The sequence below is a fragment of the Equus quagga genome, chromosome 16, assembly GCF_021613505.1.
Source record: "Equus quagga isolate Etosha38 chromosome 16, UCLA_HA_Equagga_1.0, whole genome shotgun sequence".
In the NCBI taxonomy this organism is placed as follows: domain Eukaryota; kingdom Metazoa; phylum Chordata; class Mammalia; order Perissodactyla; family Equidae; genus Equus; species Equus quagga.
Genome location: NC_060282.1, coordinates 36,426,469 through 36,447,812, shown reverse-complemented (window position 1 = coordinate 36,447,812; position 21,344 = coordinate 36,426,469). Strand labels below are relative to the sequence as shown.

The 21,344-nt window shown below is 43.8% G+C and overlaps 1 protein-coding gene across 4 annotated transcripts in view; it reads left to right on the top strand.

Moving 5' to 3' along the window:
• Positions 1–21,344, top strand: part of GRHL2 (grainyhead like transcription factor 2) — a 156,080-nt gene extending 134,736 nt beyond the window's left edge. For 3 of the 4 annotated variants that reach the window (XM_046642041.1, XM_046642037.1, XM_046642040.1), the window contains exons 13-16: positions 5,656–5,750; positions 9,788–9,873; positions 16,058–16,122; positions 18,257–21,344. In XM_046642041.1, coding sequence (XP_046497997.1) covers positions 5,656–5,750; positions 9,788–9,873; positions 16,058–16,122; positions 18,257–18,371 — 361 coding nt within the window. In that variant the 3' untranslated portion in view covers positions 18,372–21,344. The remainder of the gene's footprint in view (positions 1–5,655; positions 5,751–9,787; positions 9,874–16,057; positions 16,123–18,256) is intronic. The other variant, XM_046642038.1, reaches the window with a different exon arrangement.

Below are 21,344 nucleotides of genomic sequence, written 5' to 3'. Positions count from 1 at the left end.
TTTGTTTGTTGGTAATGTTTGTATTTGCAATCACTTTTGTAGAATATTTTTGCTAGGTATCAAATTCCAGGTTGGCAGTTACTTTCTTTCAGTTTTAGTTTCCATTATTTCTGTTGAAAAGTCAGCTGACTGCCTTACTGCTGCTCCTTTAAATGTAATCTATCTATCTTTCTTTCCTTCTCTCTTGTTTTGGGGGTAGGCTGCTTTTAAAATTTTCTTTCTCTTATGTTTTCAGAATTTTTATTATGATGTTTCTACATGTGGGTTTTTTTTTTTTTTTTTTTTTTTTGGTATTTCTTTCCTGCTTGGTATTTTATAGCACTTATTGAATCTGTGGGTTGATGTCTTTCATCAGTTTTAGAACATTCTCGGCTGTTACCTCTTCAAATATTGCTTCTTCTCTGTTCTCTCTCTGCATTCCTTTGAGACTCTAAATGTGTATTAGAACTTTTTTTTGTGACCTTATGTTTTTTATGTTTTTCTTCTGAAATGTCCATCCTCTTTGCTCACCATGCTTCAGCCTGGATAGTTCCTACTGACTTAACTTTCAAATTCTCTCTTCTGCTGTGTCCAATTTACTCTTAAACTCATCTGTTGAGATCCTAATTTCAGTTATTGCACTTTTTAGTTCTAGGATTTCCACTTGATTGATTTTTGTATTTTAATAGATTTCAGTTCTATATGTCTTGTCATTTATTTTCATGAACACAATAATCATGGTTATTTTTAAGTTCAAATCTGATAGCTCAAATAACTTGCTATAAGGGTATTGTCTGTGGGTCTGTTTCTATTGTCTATTTTTATCTTTATCCTGTTTATTAGTATATTTGATAAACATTGATTGAATGATGAATAATGATAATAAAATTATGGAGGCTCTGGATGACCATATTTTTCTCTTATGAAGGCTTTTCCTATGCTCTGGTGTGCAGCCTAAGTGAGTGCAGATCACCATAACCGAGTCAGGGACAGAACTGACCCAAAGCTGGGTTTCAGTTTGTATTAGCCTCAGACTACCTCTGCTTCATCCTAACTCCTAGAATGTAGCTCTGAGGAACTTTCCAAGGGCTTTCTTCCTTGGTGGGACCTGAAATCTGATTTTTGTCTCCTTAGCATGGGGAGACTGCCAAAATACCCTCTGTGATTTTCAAGGTCTTTCTACTTAATTTTTTAGTCTCTTATCCATTAGCTTAAGAACTTCGCAAATACCTCAGAAGGTATACTGCAAAGTGTCTGCTTTGTTTCTCTGCTTCCCTACTCTCTGGAAATTTGATCATAAGTCCTGTATACCTTTGCAGTTCTAAACACCAATTTCTGTTTCTCTAACACTATGAGATTGCTGAAAGCCGTGCAAAATTCTTTGCCTTTAAGTATATACCTCTGCTGGGATTATCATCCTCTACTCCCAGTCAAGAAATGGCAAACGCTTTTAGGGGAAAAGTGGCTCATTGATTATCAGCTCACCTCTCTCAAGTTCTCTTCTTTGAGGTCTCAGCACCTCAAGTTCTGACTGACTCATCAGCAGTCTCCAATACCTTCAATAAGATAGTTGAAAAGTTTCACATTGTTCTTGGCTGGAACATTGGTTTGCCACAAGCTACAACATCTTAGGCAGAAACAGAAATATCTGTGTTTCTTCTTAAAATAATATTTCTGAGTCCTACTGACCTAGTCATTATTACTTGTAATTTTTGAGCTCGTAACTATAGTAATTGTGACTAAGTGTATGTGAGTTTTGTTTGCTTGTTGGTTGGTTGGGTTTTTTTTTGTTTGTTTGTTTTTGTTTTTTACTAATTCTGTCAAATGAATTCTATCAATATCCAAAACTAGCATTAATTAAACTCTTTTCAGGATGGGTTCTTTCCCAAAGAATAATTTGCTGTTGAAAATAAATTAATTGAGATCCCACTCCATAATGTGAGAGACTTTGTGAGGACTTGAATGCAAGAGGAACTCCCCTTTCCTAAAGTTAACATTGGGAAGGAACCTCAGTTTATTTAGGGCATACGTAGACCATAAGCAGTTATGAAGCTGTGTCTCCCTGGTGCCTGCAACTCCTGTCTTGTGCAGTTCGGGCTGCAGGTAGAGCACGACACTGCTCTTCCCAGGTACAGCCAGAGACCCGGGCTTCAGACCTGAATACTTTTCCAATGTTTTCTGGACGCTTAGCACTCCTTTGTTTATACCTCAGGGACTTGCTTTGCCTGTGATTGACCCCACAAGGTTAACAGCTTACTGTGCTTCTGAACCTGGAGTCACTCCACGTATTTCACACATTGTGCCAGTGAGATGGAGCTTGATGTCAGAGAAAACACCTTCTCCTTGTTCTCATGTCCTTTTATGGTACAATCCAATGTAATTGGACAGGGCATCAGGAGACCTAAAATTTGTGCTGTTTTCATTTGTCAAATGAGGCGGTCATATCTGCCCCTCTTTTCTTGCCTTGCTTTGAAAATAAATGAAACAGTTGAATTCAGACCACACAAACTTATTGACTCCTACTGGGATTATAGATTTGAAAGTGTAAAAACATTCTTGTACTCCTGAGAGAATTATAATTTATCCAAGATGTTATTTTAGTGGCAAAGTGTCATGGCTCAGAACGAGGTACTATCAAAAGTCAACAAAAGTAGAAAAATATAAATAAATCTTGCCTGGTGAGAAAAAGAAAATCACTGGTTTGGGAACCCTCACACAGCATGAGAGTGTCTGGTGATGTTACAGGCTGTTTATCCATTATTAACCTACTGGTCACTGACGGCTGGAATGGATTTTTAATCTTCTGTTCCCAAGGTCATGGTCACCTCAGTTCCAAGGCATGACAGAATAATATAACCTACTTTTATGATTTAAAAAAAAGTGAGGGGAAGACAGAGGGAACAGTGCTCTAAAAACTTATTATCACCTTCAGCTGGGACTTGAGTCTTTCCTCTAGTTTTTTCTATAGTGTGACTTACTAGGGAATAAAATAGAATGCTGACTCTTAATATCATTTCTCATATCCTAACTCATCATCATCTCAGATTTATTGAATACCTTTATCATGGGGTTGTCCCTCAAAGCTGGGGTCTCTGAAAACAGCCTGTTTCACTTATTAGCTGTCTTGCCTTCTGAAAGACACTTAACGCGCTGAGCCTTAGTTTGATCATCAGTGAAACAGGGATAAGATTGGTCCTTGGCCTAGCTGGCTCACAGAGTATTCATAAGACTCAATCAACCAAGAAGATGAAAAGCACTTTGTAAAATGTGAACTCTTATTCAGGGTGATAGACATAATTTTGGACCACCTAGAGTATGAGATGGTAAATTAAAGCATTGCTGGTTTAATAATTTAAACTACTAGAATTAATAGAAATACTTTTTGGACTGTTCACAGTTTTGTACCATGTGCTCTTTCTACCACTGGACCTGCCATTAGCTCAACTTGAAAATTGATGAATAACTTCTTCATGACAATGATGCCAATGGGGAGTTAGCTTTCAAGCAGGGTTTTGGTATTATCTTGGAAACTTGGGATTAATGGCAACCTCTCCTGCTGGAAGCTTTTCCAACTTTAGTTCTTAAACTGGACCTGTGTGGTAGTTTGGACTATTTGCTATCTGATGGTAATGGAAACTATGACCTCTTTCAAACCGTCTGCCTCGTTTACTCTTCCCCATATCTCTCTTCCTCAAATCTCTCTGACTTTAATGACCATCATCATCATCATCGTCATCTGTATCTAACACTTCAATAGTTCTTGCAATGTATCAGGCAACTTTATGGTGCTCTACATATGTTGAATTCGTTTAATTCTCTCAACAACCTCCTGTTAAAAACAAGAAGACTGAGGCTTGGGGCACTTGAGGAACTTGACCTGGAGCTAGCAAATTATAAGGCAGAGGTTTAAACCAAGGTAGTCTGGACCCAGAGCTCAGTCTTAACAGTTCTGTCTGTCACTGCTTCCTGTGCCTGGTTCCAGGAATCTCCTAAGAGGTTAAAAATTTCTTAAAACCTGGGGCCAGCCCGGTGGCGCAGTGGTTAAGTTTACACATTCTGCTTCTGTGGCCCGGGGTTCACTGGTTCGGATCCTGGGTGCAGACCTGCGCACCGCTTGTCAAGCCATGCTGTGGTAGGCATCCTACCTATAAAGTAGAGGAAGACGGGCACAGATGTTAGCTCAGGGCCAGTCTTCCTCAGCAAAAAAGAGGAGGATTGGCAGCAGATGTTAGCTCAGGCCTAATCTTCCTCAAAAAAAAAAACAAGGAAAAAAATATAAAAAAAATTTCTGAAAACCTGCATTTATTCTCTTGAGGGCTTAAATAATAGTAAGACATGACTTACAACTATGTACTGGGGCTTTGGGGAGAAAAAAAAAAAGAGGAAGATTGGCAATAGATGTTAGCTTAGGGCGAATCTTTCCTCCCTCCAAAAAAAAAAAAACAAACAGAGAGAGACAATGGAGATGTCTCTCCACCTTGAATATCCCTTTCTCAGAAAAAAAAAAAACAGTAAGACTCCGGGAGCATTTTCTCGGTGTTTTAGTCATTTTGGGTTGCTATAAGAGAATACCATAAACCAGGTGGCTTAACCAACAGAAATTTACTTCTCACAGTTGTGGAGGCTGGAAGTCTGAGATAAAGGGTGCCAGTAGGGTTGATGTCTGGTGAGGACCCTCTTCTGGCTTGCAGGCAGCCGTCTTCTTGCTGTGTCCTCAGATGGCAGAAAGAGAAAGGGCTTCCCTTCCTTGTAAGGACACTAATCCCATCATGGGCGCTCCACTCTCATGGCCTAATTACCTCTCAAAGGCTCCTACCTCCAGTACCATCCTACTAAGAGTTAGAGTTTCAACATATAAATTTGGGGGAACACAAACATGCAGTCCGTAACACTCAGCATCAATGACTTCTCTTCAGTGACAGTCTATTCCAATTTCCATTCCTCTCGAACAGTCTTCCCCTTCCTTAAAGTGCCCAGAAAGGACAGGGACTTTGGGAGGAAATGCAGAACCACCAGTTGGGTGGCCCAGTTGGGGACATTTGGGGCCTCAGGAAGTGGGACTGAAACCCTCTCCCAAAGGGAAGTAAAGGCTGGACAGCTGAGGTCTGGGTCTCCAGGGAACTTCCACCACTGCAGCCTCATCTGCTCCAACCTGATGGAGCCGTAGAACAGCAGTGAGTCAGGGCAGCCTCAGAACAGAACCAGCCAGGCAGGCCTCCACCATTTCCATAGGTCCCTGCTGTGCCCTCAGGGAGCTGGCAAGAGAGGGCAGGACACCCAGGCCCTAGCTAGATGGGAGGGGCTGATGTAACTTGGGGACCACACAGGCACCAGGGCTCACTCCTGCTACCCCAGCCCTGATCTTCTGAGCAGGAAGATCGGTTAGCTGCAGGATAGAGTGGGTAAAACCCAAAAGTCTCTTTTTGGTGGATCCATATCCAACAACAGGAAGTGGTTCTTAGGTCCACACCCTAAAGAGACTAGTGTGTGTGTTCTGCCTCAGACAGGGATGACTTGAGACTTGTAAGAGGGAAAAAAGGGGTTGATGAGTAGATCCAGTTGTGGAGAACGAGGGATGATATAAACAAAGGAAAAAGATAGGACCTGACACGTATGTGAACCTTTGTTTTGGTACCCTGCATGCTTTACTTAACAATTCCTGCTCATCTTTTCTAGCAGCAGTGTCCTTGTTAAACGGATGTTCAGGCCCATGGAAGAGGAGTTTGGTCCAGCACCTTCTAAGCAGATGAAAGAAGAAGGGATGAAGCGAGGTATCTCTCCCGTTGGGGTACTCCACTGGCGATGCTGAAGTAACCCCTCCTCCCATCAAGAGTTGGGGGGGGGCATTTCACCAAGAAGACCCCTGTGGTTCAGGGTGGCTGCGAGATTTTTTATTGACACAGGAAATCCACAGTCTTCTCCTTTGCTTTAAACCCTGTCCTTTTAATCATCTTAAGCAAACGTTTATTCTTTCTGGGCACTGGTTCTTTCCTTTGCCTTGGGAGAAATGTAATGAATATACTGACTCATCCAGCAGTGAGATAAAAGATGAAAAAGGAACACTTGCTGTGTATGTGATAATAGCATCTCATAAGCACCTGCAGTTGAGAGTTAATTGTACATTAGATGAAAATTATTAATCTCACACAAGTAAATGAACCTGTTTTCTGTGATATCACAACTTACTCATTTTCTCCCAGTCAAGGGTCTTATTCCACTTCACCAAGAAAGTAAGAAATGAAGCACGAGTGTGTTGTGTCTTGCTTAGCATTTAAGATGCTGTACACGATTCGCTGCTCTTCCTCAGAGTAAGAGGAAGGCGATGAGGGTGGCAGTTTCCCCCCGTATCCTGCTGTAGCCAACACCAGGAGCTTCCAGACATCTTCAGCTTAGGCAGCACTGGACTTTTAATGAGTCAGGTTACCATATTAAATATATCTGCCATCTGCACAGCCTTCAGTTTTTTGTTATTGAGAAATTTTATTTTTTTCCTATTTGTTAAAATGGGATTTGCATAATGGTCAAGAGCATCCCCTGTGTAGCCTGCCTCAGCTGTGTGGAGTTGTATGCCATTGGGCAGGTTGCCTGCTCCTTAGAGTCCTCATTTATAAAACAGGCATGACACTTCCCTCACAGAGCCACTGCAGGGATTGATGAGTTAATGTATGTGAAACACTTCACTCGGGCGCCTCGCACGCAGCAAGCACGTGTGTTTGCTATCATAACTATTGTTTTTACTACCAGGCCTGGATCTAGTTAAGGTATATTAATTGTGAATAGGTAATTTAGTGTTTCAAAATGGAAAGAACAGAAATACCTGGGTAGTATTAATTGTATTAGCAACATTGAAACGTGTAAAAGATTTTCCGACTTCACAGGCTCACCATCATTTTTAAATACTCAAGTGCATTTTGAGGTCCATTCCTGCGTGCCTTTTATATCTCAAACTTTGCAGTGAGTGCAAGGTTAGATGGAATCAAGAATCACAAAGGCAAAAGTAAGCGTAGCTTGCATCCATATGTAGTGCATGCTGGCTGGCCCGAAGTTTGTGCTTTTCATATTATTTTGAGATGGTGAAGCCAGCGCTCAAATTGCCACTAGGGATTGTATTAGGCTGTGATGAAAAGCAAGGCTGTAGCCTTTGAAACATCTAAATCATAGACACATGAGGGCGCTGCAACCTACCAGCAATAGAGAAAATGTTCTGCCAGGAGTGGCTTTTCTTGGGAAAGGCACAGTAGAGTTACCAAGCCCCTCGCCAGGAGCTCCCACTCTGAGCTGGTCTTTGACAAGCACAAGGAATCAGGGTCCGTGACAGTTCCCATTGTTTATCTGTTTGACGATCTCCAGAAAAGAAAATGACCATAATTATCACCAATGCCATTATTCCTTGTTTTGCCTTTGCAGCCACTTCTCAGCGTGGCTCCGTGGGAGTCACTTTGGGCTGCTCCCTGTGGCTGTCTGCCTTTGTCTGCACAATGTCTGGGATGTGTGATGGTTGTTATTGCTGGAGTGATGATTACGAGTGCTCTGCCACAGACACAGAGTTAATGAAAGCTGACTCCCTGGGCAAGCCGTGGGGGTGTGCTATAAGCCCAGCAAGGAGCATGGCTGTCAACAAGCCCAGCAGGAAAATGGTGGCACTGCCCTGAGGGTGTCTCTCCCACAGCCTATCAACATGCCCCCAGATCACCTTTAACCCTTTCCAGCAACACCTGCAACGAGAGAAGCAACCATACTATTTCAAAGACAATGATTTTAAAAGAAGAGATTTGTAAATCCAATGGAAGCAGTACTCATTTTAATAGAACATGATTTGGGGTTTTCTTAGGTTCAGCCTGCTGGAAATTTTATTTTTCTGTTGGGGGCTCCTGGAAGAAGTTATAGAATGTTCATCATAACAGCCACCAGTGGGATTTTTCTTTTGTTTTGTTTACTGTAATTTTCCTCATCTAGTTGCAACTGCAGTCCTGTGGTCTCATGATGTCTTGTTGTACTGCTAACTTGGAGCCCTCTCATAATGCCATTAAGTCACTAGATCATTTCAGCTGAATTGAAGGCTATAAAATATTCCTTCCACATGACTAGATTTGGAAATCTTTGGAGACACATCAATCTATTTGTTTAATTGGCATTTTATTTTTATACTTGGTAAAGAGAAGAAACTCTGCAATACTTTTTTTATCATACACAAACTGAACGTCTGCTGGCTGCAGAAAATGCAGGCAGAACCCATGTGCACCCCTGTAGACTTTGCCTTTATACGGTAGGCGGCTTTAATGAAGTCCTTGGGGATGGGAGGAGGGGGAGAAGGGATGAGAGGGTTAGTTAGAGCTGATTGCATTTCCTAGCTCCAACTTCATTCTTCAGGTTGCTGGAGACTGTAGCTCAGTTGGTATCAGACTGTCGTCGGGATCCAGGCTCAGCTGGGTTTTTGACCTTTGCATTCTTCCTATAGCGGCCGGGTGCATGGGGCTTTGGCCTTGGCTCTCTTCCTTTCCTCTGAAGGAAGACCCAGAAGCCACATTACTGGGAAAAGGAGAGAAAGGGCAGTCAGCTCACTGGTCCTGGAGGGTCGCCTCTGAATGGCAACTCCCAGTTCTTTCTGGGAGCTAAGCCCCAAGAGGACAATGGTGGGATATCTTTGCCTCTCTGAGGCTCACTTTGCACATCTCTGATGATATCTGGGGTTCCTACCATCTCTCGTGTTTTGTGGATTGTCAAATTGAGAATATTATGTTACCAAGAAATGAACAGAGAGCTGCATTCACCTTCACTGAGGGCACTAGAACCAGGACAGTCACTTCATTAGAGCATCCACTGATTGAGGAATGGGTGCTTGCTGTGCGCCAGGCACCCTGCTAAGCATCCCACATGGATGGTATTTCATTTAACCTTCACAGTGACTGGATGAATCAGATATTATTATTATCCCTGTTTTGCAGAGAAAACCAAGGCTTGGAGAGGTTAAGTGGCCAGGGCCCCACAGCAGGCTGAACTGGGGTCAGAGCCAGACCTGTTATATTCCAGATCCTAAGCTTCTCCCTCAGCTTGCCTCTGACACACACCATCTCCCTCCCAGGCCTTTGCACATGTTGGTCTGCCTGCCTGGAGTTTGCCCTCCCTGTCCTCTCTTTCTCCTGGCCCTCTCCACCTCTTTTGCCTGCAATGACACCTACACATCCTTCATAACTCAGATCTTTCCTTCAAGGTAACCTGGGAGCCCTACCCTCCTCACCCCCCTGAAAAGCTCAGACCCCTATAAGCACTCTCTCGTGTCTTTTTCCTTCATAACTCTTATAATTCCGTCTAGTTGTCTGCTTGTTTGAGGAATGCCTGCCTCTCTAAGTGGACTGTGAACTCCTTAAGGGCAGGCTGTGTCTTAACTCATTGCTGCAACCCTAGCTCCTAGCACACAGCCTGGACCTAGGGGCCCAGATGGGTATTCAGTAATATTTGTTGAATGATCAAATAAATAAGTAGAAAACCAAAGTCACAGAAAGAAATGCCTTTGTAATAGATCGTGTGCCCACCTTGAGAAATTTAAATGTAAACAATGTGTGAAAGCATCTTATAGCCTGTTAGCTGCTACCCAGTTGTCCGTTTGTCTCGTAGAACCTCTCCTCAACAGTCCCTAGCAGCAGCTTGTCTATGAGGGTGCCTCCTCACCTTGTAGGATGTTGTCTGGGTCAGGGGTCCAAGACTTAGCAGATAATGTCAGTCTCCAACACCTGTGTGACAGGAAGGAGTCTCCTGTGGCAACTGTGTGGGCTCCTCAGTCACGGCTTCCCCCCGCCTTCTCTTTCAGTGCTTTTGTACGTGAGGAAGGAGACTGACGATGTGTTTGATGCTTTGATGTTGAAATCTCCCACGGTGAAGGGCCTGATGGAAGCGGTAAGCAAGAACCCCTTTCAACCTCCAGGAAACCTGTTCTCATTCTCCTGAGCGGGAATCCATTTATTAAAATGCAGCCTTTGAGATGGCTCCAGAATGAGCTTTATAAAGAAAGAGAAAAAGCAGAGACATATAGGGACACTGATCTCTGTGCTGTCATGGCTTATTAGCATCTTAAGGAGAAGGAAACTGAGAAACTGCCAATTCTCTGTCGATTGAAGGCTAATCAGAGTAAGATGCCATAGAGGAAGATTAAACTGAGTTTCCCTTTGTCTCTTTGTGTGAAACTCAATTAGATATGTTAATTTGCAAATATGTAAAGAACAAAAGAATTAGGAACTATCTTGCTAGCTGTGATAGTGTAATCCCAAATAAAAATATGACCTTGTTTGATTAAGAAAAAAATATATTTTGCAGAGTTATAGTGATTTAAGTAAGATTCTGAATTCCCTACCTCTATTCTCATCCCCAGTTTTGTCTAGCCTTACCCAACCTGGGCTCAGGAAAAGCTATTTTATATTTTATCCATGTATTATCCATCTGAATATGGCTTAAATATGCCTCTACCTTTAATATGGTTTCTAACCCTCTCCCACCTTTTTTTCTCCCTGTACAACTATGTTATAGAAGACCCAGGTGTTTTATAGTGATGGAGACAACAGGACTGCCAAGGGACAGTTCAAAATCATTCGTTGTTCTGGAAAACTGCTACATTGGAACAGCATCTTGGGTTATGGGGTGAAATGTTAAAATGTATAGGATAGTGGAGTCACACAATATGTAGCCTTTTGGGCTGGTTTCTTTCACTTAGCGTAAGGCTTTTGAAGTTCATCCATGTTGTAGTATAATGAGTACTTCATTCCTTTTTATGATTGAATAGTATTGCATTGTATGGATATACCGCATTTGGTTTTTCCATTCATCAGTTGGTAGACATTTGGATTTTTTCCACCTTCTGGCTATTGTGAGTAGTGCTGCTATAAACATTTGTGTACAAGTTTTTGTTTGAACACTTGTTTTCACTTCTTTTGGGTATACATTGAGGAGTGGAATTGCTAGCCCGCCACAAAAGGCCTCATATTATATGATTCAATTTGCAGGAAATATGAAGCATAGGCAAATTCATAGAGACGAAAAGCAGATTAGTGGTTGCTACGGGCTGGGTGAAGGGGGAATGAGGAATGACTGCTCAATGAATTTCCTTTTTGGGTGATGAAATTTTCTGGAACTAGATAGTCCGGATGGGTGCATGACGTTATGAAGGTACTAAATGCCACTGAATTGTACCCTTTAAAATGGTTAAAATGGCAAATTGTATGATATGTAAAAAAAGTTATTCATTGTTCATCTGAAACTTTTTTAAAAAATGCCTAGGAGTGTTACCAAGGCAGATTTTACACTGCCCCTGTGGTTGGCATTGTTAACAAGTCCCCAGGGCATCGAGGACCACCCTCTAAGAAACACTGATGGAGGGTCTAGTAATCTTTTCTACTCTACAGGATTTTTCATTGGAATGGAGTTAATTGTTATTGAATTTACTGTGCATAAAGGAAATGAACACAACAAAAATATGATCTATTTTTCTTCAAGTGAACCAAAATTTTAAAAATGACCCTAAAATTTCCAGGGGTAGACTTATAAGCTAGAGAAGCCTATAAAATATTCAGACCTCTCTGGGGTCCTTTGGACAAATTTCATGCCCCTGATCTGGCCTTTCTGATCGTATTCCTGACACTGACTTACCTAGGACAGTGGTGACTATGGAAAATTCTCTAAGCAGTTGTTTCAAGTGTCTGTTCCCAGAACTCAACCCCAGGTTCTGATTCTGCTGAAGTGGAGGTGGGGTGCTGGTGGAGGATCAGGAAGCTGTACGTGTAATAAGCTCCCCGAGTATTCTGAGATCAGCCGGGTGTGAGAACCACTGATCTGGACCAATTCTGAACTGATTGATCACACTGGGATTCATTACACCTTTTTCCTTGGTGTCTTCCTTTCCTGTCTGTGACACCTGGCCAGTTCTACAAGTATTCTACAGCTGTGGTCTCGCGGGCCCACAGTGGGGTTAAACGTCACCTTCACTCCCACCCAGACAGCCACCTCGCATCCTCTGGCTGCACTCCCCGCCGCAACAGTCAAGCTTGTGATCCCTTTTAGGGGAGCTCATCACCATTACACCTACCTTGCTTGGCTTAGCTAGGGGTATGGGGCAGAGGATTGCATGGTATCCTTTGACCTTGTAAGCCATGGAGAGGTGAGGTTCCCTAGGCTGGCTCTGGTCAGATTCCTTAGGGCAATTCTGACTTCATCTCTCCTTTATTAAGCCTGGAAAGAAAAAGTTTGATTAAAGCACCAACGCAAGCTATCTCCTTGCTGCGTAAGTGTGCAAAATTGGAAAGCAGGGCCGGAGAAGCTGCTTCGGGCTCCTCGGGGGATGGGGTCTGCTGGTGAATTCCGAAGGCCCGACGGTCACAGCCCCTGTACTTGGGGGGCAGCCACGAAGGACAACAGGTTATATTTAAATGAAGCCCTGTGAAGCGAGAACCCTGGATCCTGCTTGCTGCAGTTGTACCCTCAGTTTATTTGGGACCTGGGTTGGGTAAGAAAGGGCTCTCTCCAGGGTATGGGTTCTCTGAGGACCAGCGCCTCACTAGTGTGTGACATTTTACCACCTTGCCCTTACCAACACACATGTAGAGGCAGCCTAGCCTAGTGAGCCAGCACGCGGGCTCTGGGCTGAGAAACCTGTGTTCAGATCCTGACTGTGCCTCTTACCAGCCAGGAAGTTTCTTCACTTCTTCCTCCTTAGAATAGGAACAATAATAGTACTTACCTTGCAGGGTTGTTGTGAGGATGAAATGAGGGTTTACTCTGTCTGCTTCCTAAGTACCCAATACAGGTTATCTTTTGTTACTAAGCCATTGTTTTGAGGAGGAATCAGAGCTAGAAAAGTAATGTGAAGATTTCCTCCTTTGCTCAGACTTTGGATTTCTCAAATAATCTGATTCTTACAGACATTGTCCAAAAGATGGAAAGTCACTTTGGTTGGTGATTCCATTACACAATTTCCCACTAACTTGGCATTTCAGAGGAGGCCTGGAGCTGTGGAAATGGTGCTGGTGACTGGGTCTGAAACTCGCAGGTTGTGAGGGGAGATCCCCTCCTGAGCCTGGAGGCGGAAGGCTGCTTCCTAGGAATGACCTTGATGCTCCACTGTCCAAGGCCCCACGTTAAACAAATCCTCAGAGCAAGAAGGCAGTGTGACCCTGAACTCCATGCTTTGTTTCAGGTCTTAATTTTAGAATAATACCATCGTGTGTGGGGTTTTATATTTTTTAGCAACTAAAGGCCACATTAACAAAAAATCCTTAACTTTTAAGGAAATCTGTTTAATCAAGAGATATTGTACTTGACCTCAAGCCATCACTTTGAACCCTGTCACTGGTTGAAAATGGCTTCTCATAAAAACAAGCACAGTTCCCCCACATGGTCAACCTAGCATGTACTAGGGACCTGGGGTGTTGCTTCACTAAGTGGGAGACTCCGTTGGAATCGCTGAGGGCACTTTTCAATGACACCATCCTGGAGGCCCACACCTGACCTTCAGAATCAGGCTCTCTGAGGGTGGGCCCAAACGTTGGCACTGGCATTGGTAACAAGCTCCTTGGTTGACCTTGAAGCACACTAAAGCTTGGGAGCCACTACCTGGTGTCTGGGACTTCGGGCCTTCATATCTTGTATGGCCTGCCACTATTCTTCAAATCTCTTTTCTTTTTCTTCATTGTTTCCGTCTGTGCTCTGTCTTTGCTTTGCACTTGGAAATTATTCTTCTACTTGACCTCTCCTAACACTATTGGTTTGCTGTACTGACCATCTATCCTTCAATTCATTTACCAAACTTCAAAATTTTTTAGTTCAATAATCATATTTTAGATCAGAATTTTGCATGTATGTGCTGTACAGCAATCTTCATAAGAGTTCTTTTATATTCTTCATAAGAGATTTTTTATGTTTTGTTCCAGTGGATGCCTTCAACACAAGTTCTGCCCATTGTCTTTGCTGCCAATAGGCTGTGTTATCTTTTATTTATTTTTTTTAAGATTTTATTTTTCCTTTTTCTCCCCAAAGTGCCCCCAATACGTAGTTGTATATTTTTAGTTGTGGGTCCTTCTAGTTGTGGCATGTGGGACACCGCCTCAGCGTGGCCTGATGAGTGGTGCCATGTCTGCGCCCAGGATCTGAACTGGCGAAAGCCTGGGCCTCTGAAACGGAGCACACAAACTTAACCACTTGGCCACGGGGCCAGCCCCTAGGCTGTGTTATTTTACATACTGGGCTCACTTTGGCTCCGTTGTGGCTGTGGGATCAATCCCAGCAGTGATGGAGCAGTGATGAGCGGCAGGCAGGATGTTTGGTCCCCAGTATTCTTATGCTCTCTCAGCCCTCAGCCCACCTGTTCTGCTCCTTCTGGGCTTATTAGGGGTAACGAGTTCTTCCTGTGTGGTGGGAGGGATAGATGGATGGAACCTATAATTCTCTGTAGAGTAACTCTTCCCGGGATCCAAAACTATCCCACCTCTGCTCCTGGGCTCTTCAGCCTCTTTTTGTAGCCACTGCTAGACTGCCCGGTGGTCCAAGTCCCACACCTCACCTGCCCAGCGGTGTGTGAGCCCCACCAGCCGCTGGGCTCAGAAGAGGCAGGTAGATTGGATTTGGACGAGTAAAAACTTGAAAGGCATTTAGGGTAGGTCTCTCCAGAATCCATCTCTAAACTGTTATTACTTTATATTTATAAAAGTGAATCACAATCATTGTAAAAATAAAATAAACAGTACAGACTTGTACAAAATGAAAAGTAAAAGAATCTCCTTGTTTCTGTCCATTCTTCCAGGGTAGCCACTGTTGATAGATTGGTGGGTCCTTCTAATATTTTCCCTTTCCTTATGTATTTTTAAAAAGATACAAATGGAATCACACCATATATACTGTTGGGCAACTTGTTTTTTGTTTCCTTTAGTAAGTTAGGAACATTTTTTTTCATATTGGCTTCCCACATTTCTTTTAATGACTGAGTGGCTGCGTGGCTTTCAACTGTGAAAATATTAAACTGTGCTTATTGAGTGTTTATTATATACAGTTTTTCTATTATGAACAGTGATGCTTTGAAAAGCTTTGTGTACATCTGAGTGTATTTCTGTGGACCAAGTTACTAGATGTGGAATATGTGGGTCAAAGGATATATGCCTTTTAAATTTGAATAGCTTCTTCTAAATTTCCCTCCAAAAAGGTTGAGCTTGTTACTCTCCCATCTGTGGAATGTGAGAGTTGCTGCTTCTCATGCTCTGGCTGACACTGTATTATCAATTTTTTAGTTTTTGTTAGTTTGATAAAATAAAAGTAGTATCCTACTGTTGCTTTAATTTGAAATTTTAAAATTAGGAGTGAGGTGGTGTATTTTTTTCATATGCTTATTGTCCTATTGTCTTTAAATCTGTGAATTACTTCTTCGTGTGGTTTTCTTCCTTTTCCCGTTGAATTGTTAGTCTCTTTCTTGATTTGCGGGAGTTCTTTCTAACTTAAGGAAGTTCGTTCCATGTCTGTCATCTGTGTTGCAAAAATGTTTCCTAGTATATTATTTGTCTTCACCATTTTATGGTGGTTTTGCTATACTGGTATTTTAAATTCTATGTCGTTTTATCAAGCATTTAGCCTTTTTTTTTTTCAGGTTTACTGTCTTGGAAAGATCTTCCTTGAAGGTGGTATCTATACAAAGAATTACTTATGGTTTCTCCTTGTACTTTTATGGTTTCATCTTTCACATGTCAGTCTTTGATCTGTCTGAAATTTATTTTGATGTAAGAAGTGGAGAAGGAATCCAGCTTAACTTATTAAACTTTTTCTACATGGCTACCTATTCATCATGATTAGAGTCTGTCTTTTTCCAACTGATCTGGAATGATAACTTCCTCATAGATTGAGTCCCTATGTGGCTGAATCTTTTGTTGAATGATTTAAGGTTTGTCCAAAGGGAGAGCCTTGCAACTAGGTGTTTTGAGAGCTTGACTCATAAGTAAAGGGCACTGGCGCCCAGGAATAACTCTGAGAGAGTGAAATTGGAACGAACTTTCTTGCCTCTGCTTGGGCTTCCCTTATGAGCTCATCTGCCTTTTTGTAATTGGTGTTACAGATATCGGAGAAATATGGGCTGCCTGTGGAGAAGATAGCAAAGCTTTACAAGAAAAGCAAAAAAGGGTAAGAAAGAAACTGAACTTAAACTGACTTCCAAATCAGATGTCTGCATAGTGCCTTTAAAAAAAAAAAGATAGCGCCTGTCTTATGTCCCCCTTTCATAAAAATGGTATGTCCTTCCAAAGGACGGCTAAGCAGCTTGCGAATACAGTGTATTTTGAAGACCTTTAATGAAAAAGGAAGGGAGGGGGACAGTGCCTTTTTGGTTGAGATGCCCTATACCAATGACAGGATTAGTGGGTGGAATAGAGGGGTCTAAAAGTGGGAACACTGGGGAGGAAGGCAAAGTCACCTCTCTGCAGAGTGGAGGTGACTGGGAATCACATATTGCTCCCAGGGTTGGTTTCAGGGTGGCACAGTAGGAACAAGAAGAGTTCAGGGCGTAGGGGATTCTTCTGTTGTAATTATTAACAAAATGACCTGAGTGATCGTTGGACCTACTTGTTCTCGGTGTTGAGAACAATAGCTCTCATTTATTGGGTGTTCATTAGGTTCTGGGTCCTCTGCTAAGTGCTTTATCTGCAATGCTCTGTTATTCCTCACCACTCTCTGAGGTACATTCTTATCCTTAATTTACTGATGAAGAAACTGGGCCAGACAGAGGTTAAGCGTCTTGCCCAAGGTCTCATGTTCAGTAGGCAGAACAGAGATTTGAACCTAGGTCTGAAGCCCCAAAGCTCAAGTGCTTAGCTCTACATTCTGCTATCTGCCATCTCCAGTCCTCCCGGGGCTTCCTGTGTAGGAGGTTCTAAGAGTAGAGGATGCAGAAGCTGGATTTAGTACCAGGATAGGGTCTCCATTGAGTCAGCTTCTAGAGCTATTTTCCTACAAAAAGCAGAAAATGAGTCTTTAAACTCTTCTCTGGGCCTCTTTCATAAAGGAAATTGATTATCTGGGATGCACAGGCTTTCTGAGAGATGGGGGTCTCTTGGTTGGTTGGGAGTCAAATGGGAAACACTTCACTTGAGCCCTTGATGGAAAGCTCACTAAAATGCATATTCCAGTTCTTTCCAAGGTCAGTGCAATAGGCTGGGTGTATTCCTTTGATGGGGAGGTTTGAGCAGTGTTTCAAGGTCTTCCCGCTGGGCATAAACCTCAGCACAGATGTAAATGCCGACGGTGCTAACATTTCGCTCTCAGTGAGCACTGTGTCAGGCCCTGGACTAAACACTTTAATCCGAACAACCACCCTCTAAAGCAGGATTGTTATTCTTATTTTGCAGAAGAGTAAACAGAGGCTCTGAAAGGCTAAACAACTTGCCTGATGACACGTAGCTGTAAAATGATAGAGTCAGTTCTTCATTCTCAAACCAAGATCTGTCTGACTTCAAAGAATGGGATTGGCCCAAGGACTTCTAAATCATGGACAGACCCTGGAAGTTGTTGGTTTTCTTAAAACTAAATCCACTGGGGCTAGTTAACTAAGGAGTGGGTCACGTGGTAAAGTGGGAGCTTCAGAGTGAAGCAAAGCTGGTTTCAAAATCTAGCCCAGCCCTGAAGGAGCTGAGGGAACTTGGGGAAATGATTCAACCTCCCCGAGCTCAGTTTTCTCATTTGCAAATTGGCGATGATTACACCTACCTTCAAGGTTGCCGTGAGCATTAAATGCCAGGTCTCTGAAACACTGGAGCACCCTACACGATCAACAAAGGGTGGCTGCAGTTCTTGCTTATTTTCTTCTCCCTCTCAAGTGTGAAGTTCTTTTTTAAAATGCATTTTCAAGAGGCAATATGGTTTAATAACGATGGTTAGGGGACCTAATCGTTTAGCTCCTGGTTCTGTTGATAGCAACTTTGTGATTTCAGGCTCTGTTAACTTCTCTGGGCCTCAGTTTACGGATCTAGATAGCAGGAAGCTTGGGTTGAATGATCTCTGAAGTCCTGTTTATAAGGAGTCACGAGGTTAGTTCTGAGAAAGTGAGGCTTGGCTTTCCTCACACCGGTTTCTGGGGAAAGAAAATAGAATGAGGGTCTTCTTTTCCTGCCTTGTCTCTTCTCTCCTCTACCCCTTGCAGCCTCCCTTGCAAAAGAATGGCTAAGGGAACCCCAGCCTGGAGCCTGCCCTTGCTCTGAGCACATTGTTCATGCCATCTTTGTTTCTCTCCCCACCCCAACCCCCACCCCGCCACCCCCGGCAGCATCTTGGTGAACATGGACGACAACATCATTGAGCACTACTCAAATGAGGACACCTTCATCCTCAACATGGAGAGCATGGTGGAAGGTTTCAAGATCACACTCATGGAAATCTGAGCCCTGGTCTCGGCCTCCCCTTGCAGGAGCCCTCAGTGCATTTCTCCCCAGAGAGATGGAGGCCCAGAACCCTCAGACCCACCTCTCCCTTCTCACACCTGCTGTTACACAACCGCACTGGGGAGCGGGGCAGGGCACGAAGCCCCGTTCCTTGTCAGTGTGTTTGGCTCATCCACCAGCTCCTGCTGTGGAGCTGAAGCTGAGTCCCTTGGGAAGGGGCCTTTCACTTGTAAGATCCTTATTTATTGTCCACCTTTTTCCGGAGCCTGGGGTCCAGGCCCACCAGGACTCTGCAGGTCACTGCTGGCTCCCGATGACACCGTCCAGAGCCCTCCCCTTCAAGGGATACACGCCAATCCATTCATCCTGAAGAGCTTGAGAAAGTCTCGTCCCTTCTGTCTCGCCTTTCCACTTCTCCTGAGTGGATGGGCAAAACGAGCTGCTTCTTGTGCGGTCGTCAGAGGTGGGGTAAGAGGTGTCTGCCCCGCTACTGGTCAAAAACCTTCAGGTTACTCTGGCGAAGGTCATCTTGCTAAATACCTCCAGGGGTTCCTAGCGAGTGGCCACCAGGTCTTGTACAGGAAGACATTCAGCTACCATGTAATTAGTAAGTAACGCAGAAGGTATGCCTGGCAATCTTGTACATAGTGTTTATAATATTGCAATAATATATTTTACCTGTGGTATGTGGGCATGTTTACTGCCACCGGCCTGGGGGAGGCACATACCTGGAGACTCTGCTTTCTACAAGAGTTTTCTGCCTCTGTGCTGTTCAGGAGATGAGCTGGGCTAGGGATATGGTCTTTGGGGTGTCAGGTGACTTCAGCAGGTGCTAAGACAGATGCTCCAGCGCGTGTGCTGTGGGACTCGTTCCCTGTCCGCAGAGGGAGCTCTATTCCCTCTCCATGGCACAACCCGCCTGGAGGCCAGCGCATTTATCTCTTGGTGATGCGCTCTGCTGGACTGTCCCCGTCAGATTGTCTGAGACCCCAGCTCCTCCAGCTTTGGTGTCAGCACTGCCCGAGCTTTCTGGAGAGACTGCAAGGGGTTTGCCATCAGGGCCCTGTCGCTGGGGCCCACTGCAGAACTCGTGCCTATCATGCGGATGCCGGCCACTGTGTAGTGCCTCACAGTTTACAAGCATGTCCTTCATCTCAAGTGGCCCCCTTAAAAGCCCAGCTGCAGTTCTGAGAGTGGTGCCAACAGCTCAGCTCTGAATCGACAGGCAGGACTGCCTCATGGGCCTCGGCCGGAAAGGGAGGAATCGGCTGCCTCTGCTCCTGGCTGCTGGATTTGGAGGGGGGGAAGGAAAGAGAATGCCCCAGAGCTCTGGAAATCAGCGACTTGGAGAGAGGGGGCTTTGTCCTCCTGCTACATGCCCTGGGAGACGAGGAAGAGAAAAAAACACTTCCCTCAACAATCACGAACCATCCTGGGCCCCTGTTCTCTTTGAGGGAACAGGTGGGTGGTCTAGGGGTTGCGTTCACCCTTGTGGGTTGAAGCACTAGCTTTTTGGTAGCCAGACGAATCCCCTACCTGAGTCCCGGATCTAGGACAGGTTCTACGTAAGGGCCTAGACTTATTTGTAAAGCACTTTGACGTCTTACCTGGGGGCTCCCTCTCCAAGGGCTCCCTGCGCTCCCACCCCATCTGCCCCTGAGGCCCAGAGCAGGATGGAAAGGCTGCTTCCAGCCAGCTGTTTCTCCTTGCGGCTGCAGAGGATTTGTATGGAATGGAGAGCAGGTGCTGTGCCTAGGAAGATCTCTGGGTGGTGGTAAGGGGGCGCCTTTCTGTTTGTCTTCTGGATACGTTACCCCTCCCTGTGGTGCCAAAGGTTTGCATCCTGGATTCAGCTCTGCTCCAGTCCATCCCGTCCGCCTCCACTCTGTGACTGCCATGCCCTGGACCAGCCACTTGGGGACCCTCCTGGGTACTAAAGGGGAATCTATTCTAAGATGGACATATTCAGTGTTGGAAATACATGATGTACTATGCACTTCCCACACTCCTCGCCGTCGGGGTGGTTTCAAGCATGAATGGCAAACGTAATGGCAAATACTGTTGGGTTGGGGCATAGGACTCCAGAGTAGGGAAAAAACAACATTTTTAGCAGTCTGACACAGGTTCCCTACCCTTCTCTCTCTAGCCTCTGTGGAAAAGTGTGTGCTGGGCCTGCCCTCAGCAGAGGATGAATCAGAGATGCTTTTGCATTTGTTTCTGGTCCCTGAGCAATCATTGTGGTGACCACTGCCAGAACAAAGAATATGAGGTCAGTGCCACCAAAGAGTGGTGCCGAGTGTCACTCCCATCTGATCTGTCTCATCTTTACCACATCCCCTCTGCATTCTCAGAGTGCCCATGGCTTAGCTTTGAAGTGTCCTTCACTGTGTATGTTAGCAGAGCATTGATGAGCAAAATTTGCCAAGCAAAAACACTCCAGAAAGATAGGAAAACTTGCCTCCTCTTTTTTTTGTCCCTTAAATTAATCACACTCAAATGAATACGCTTTTTTTTTTTTTTAAGCCCATGTAAGATGACGGACACATGAAACAAGTGTTTTTCTTATACATACCCAAATTGCTTAGACTTTACGGGTGTTTGGAAATTGGGACTAACAGAAAAATGTAGTCAGATGTCATCTTGGAATTGGATCCTAAAATCTAAGGCGCATTCCAGCCCAGAAACTTAGGAAGCCTGAAATTAATCAAACATTTATTTTTCCTTCTTATTTAAAATTATGAAAATGCAAGAGAAACAGAGGGTTTGTGCCAAATTCTATGAGCGGCCCTTTCTTAAAGATAAGCAAGGAAGATTGATAGATGGACAATTTGCTCTTGTTTAAAAAAAAAGGCAAATGTAACTTAATAGTTTTGTAAATGGGAGAAGGGGAATCTATAAACTATAAATACAGTTATTTTATTTTTTGTACATTTTTAAGAAGAAAAAAATAAATATTCATAATGTAAGAGTAAA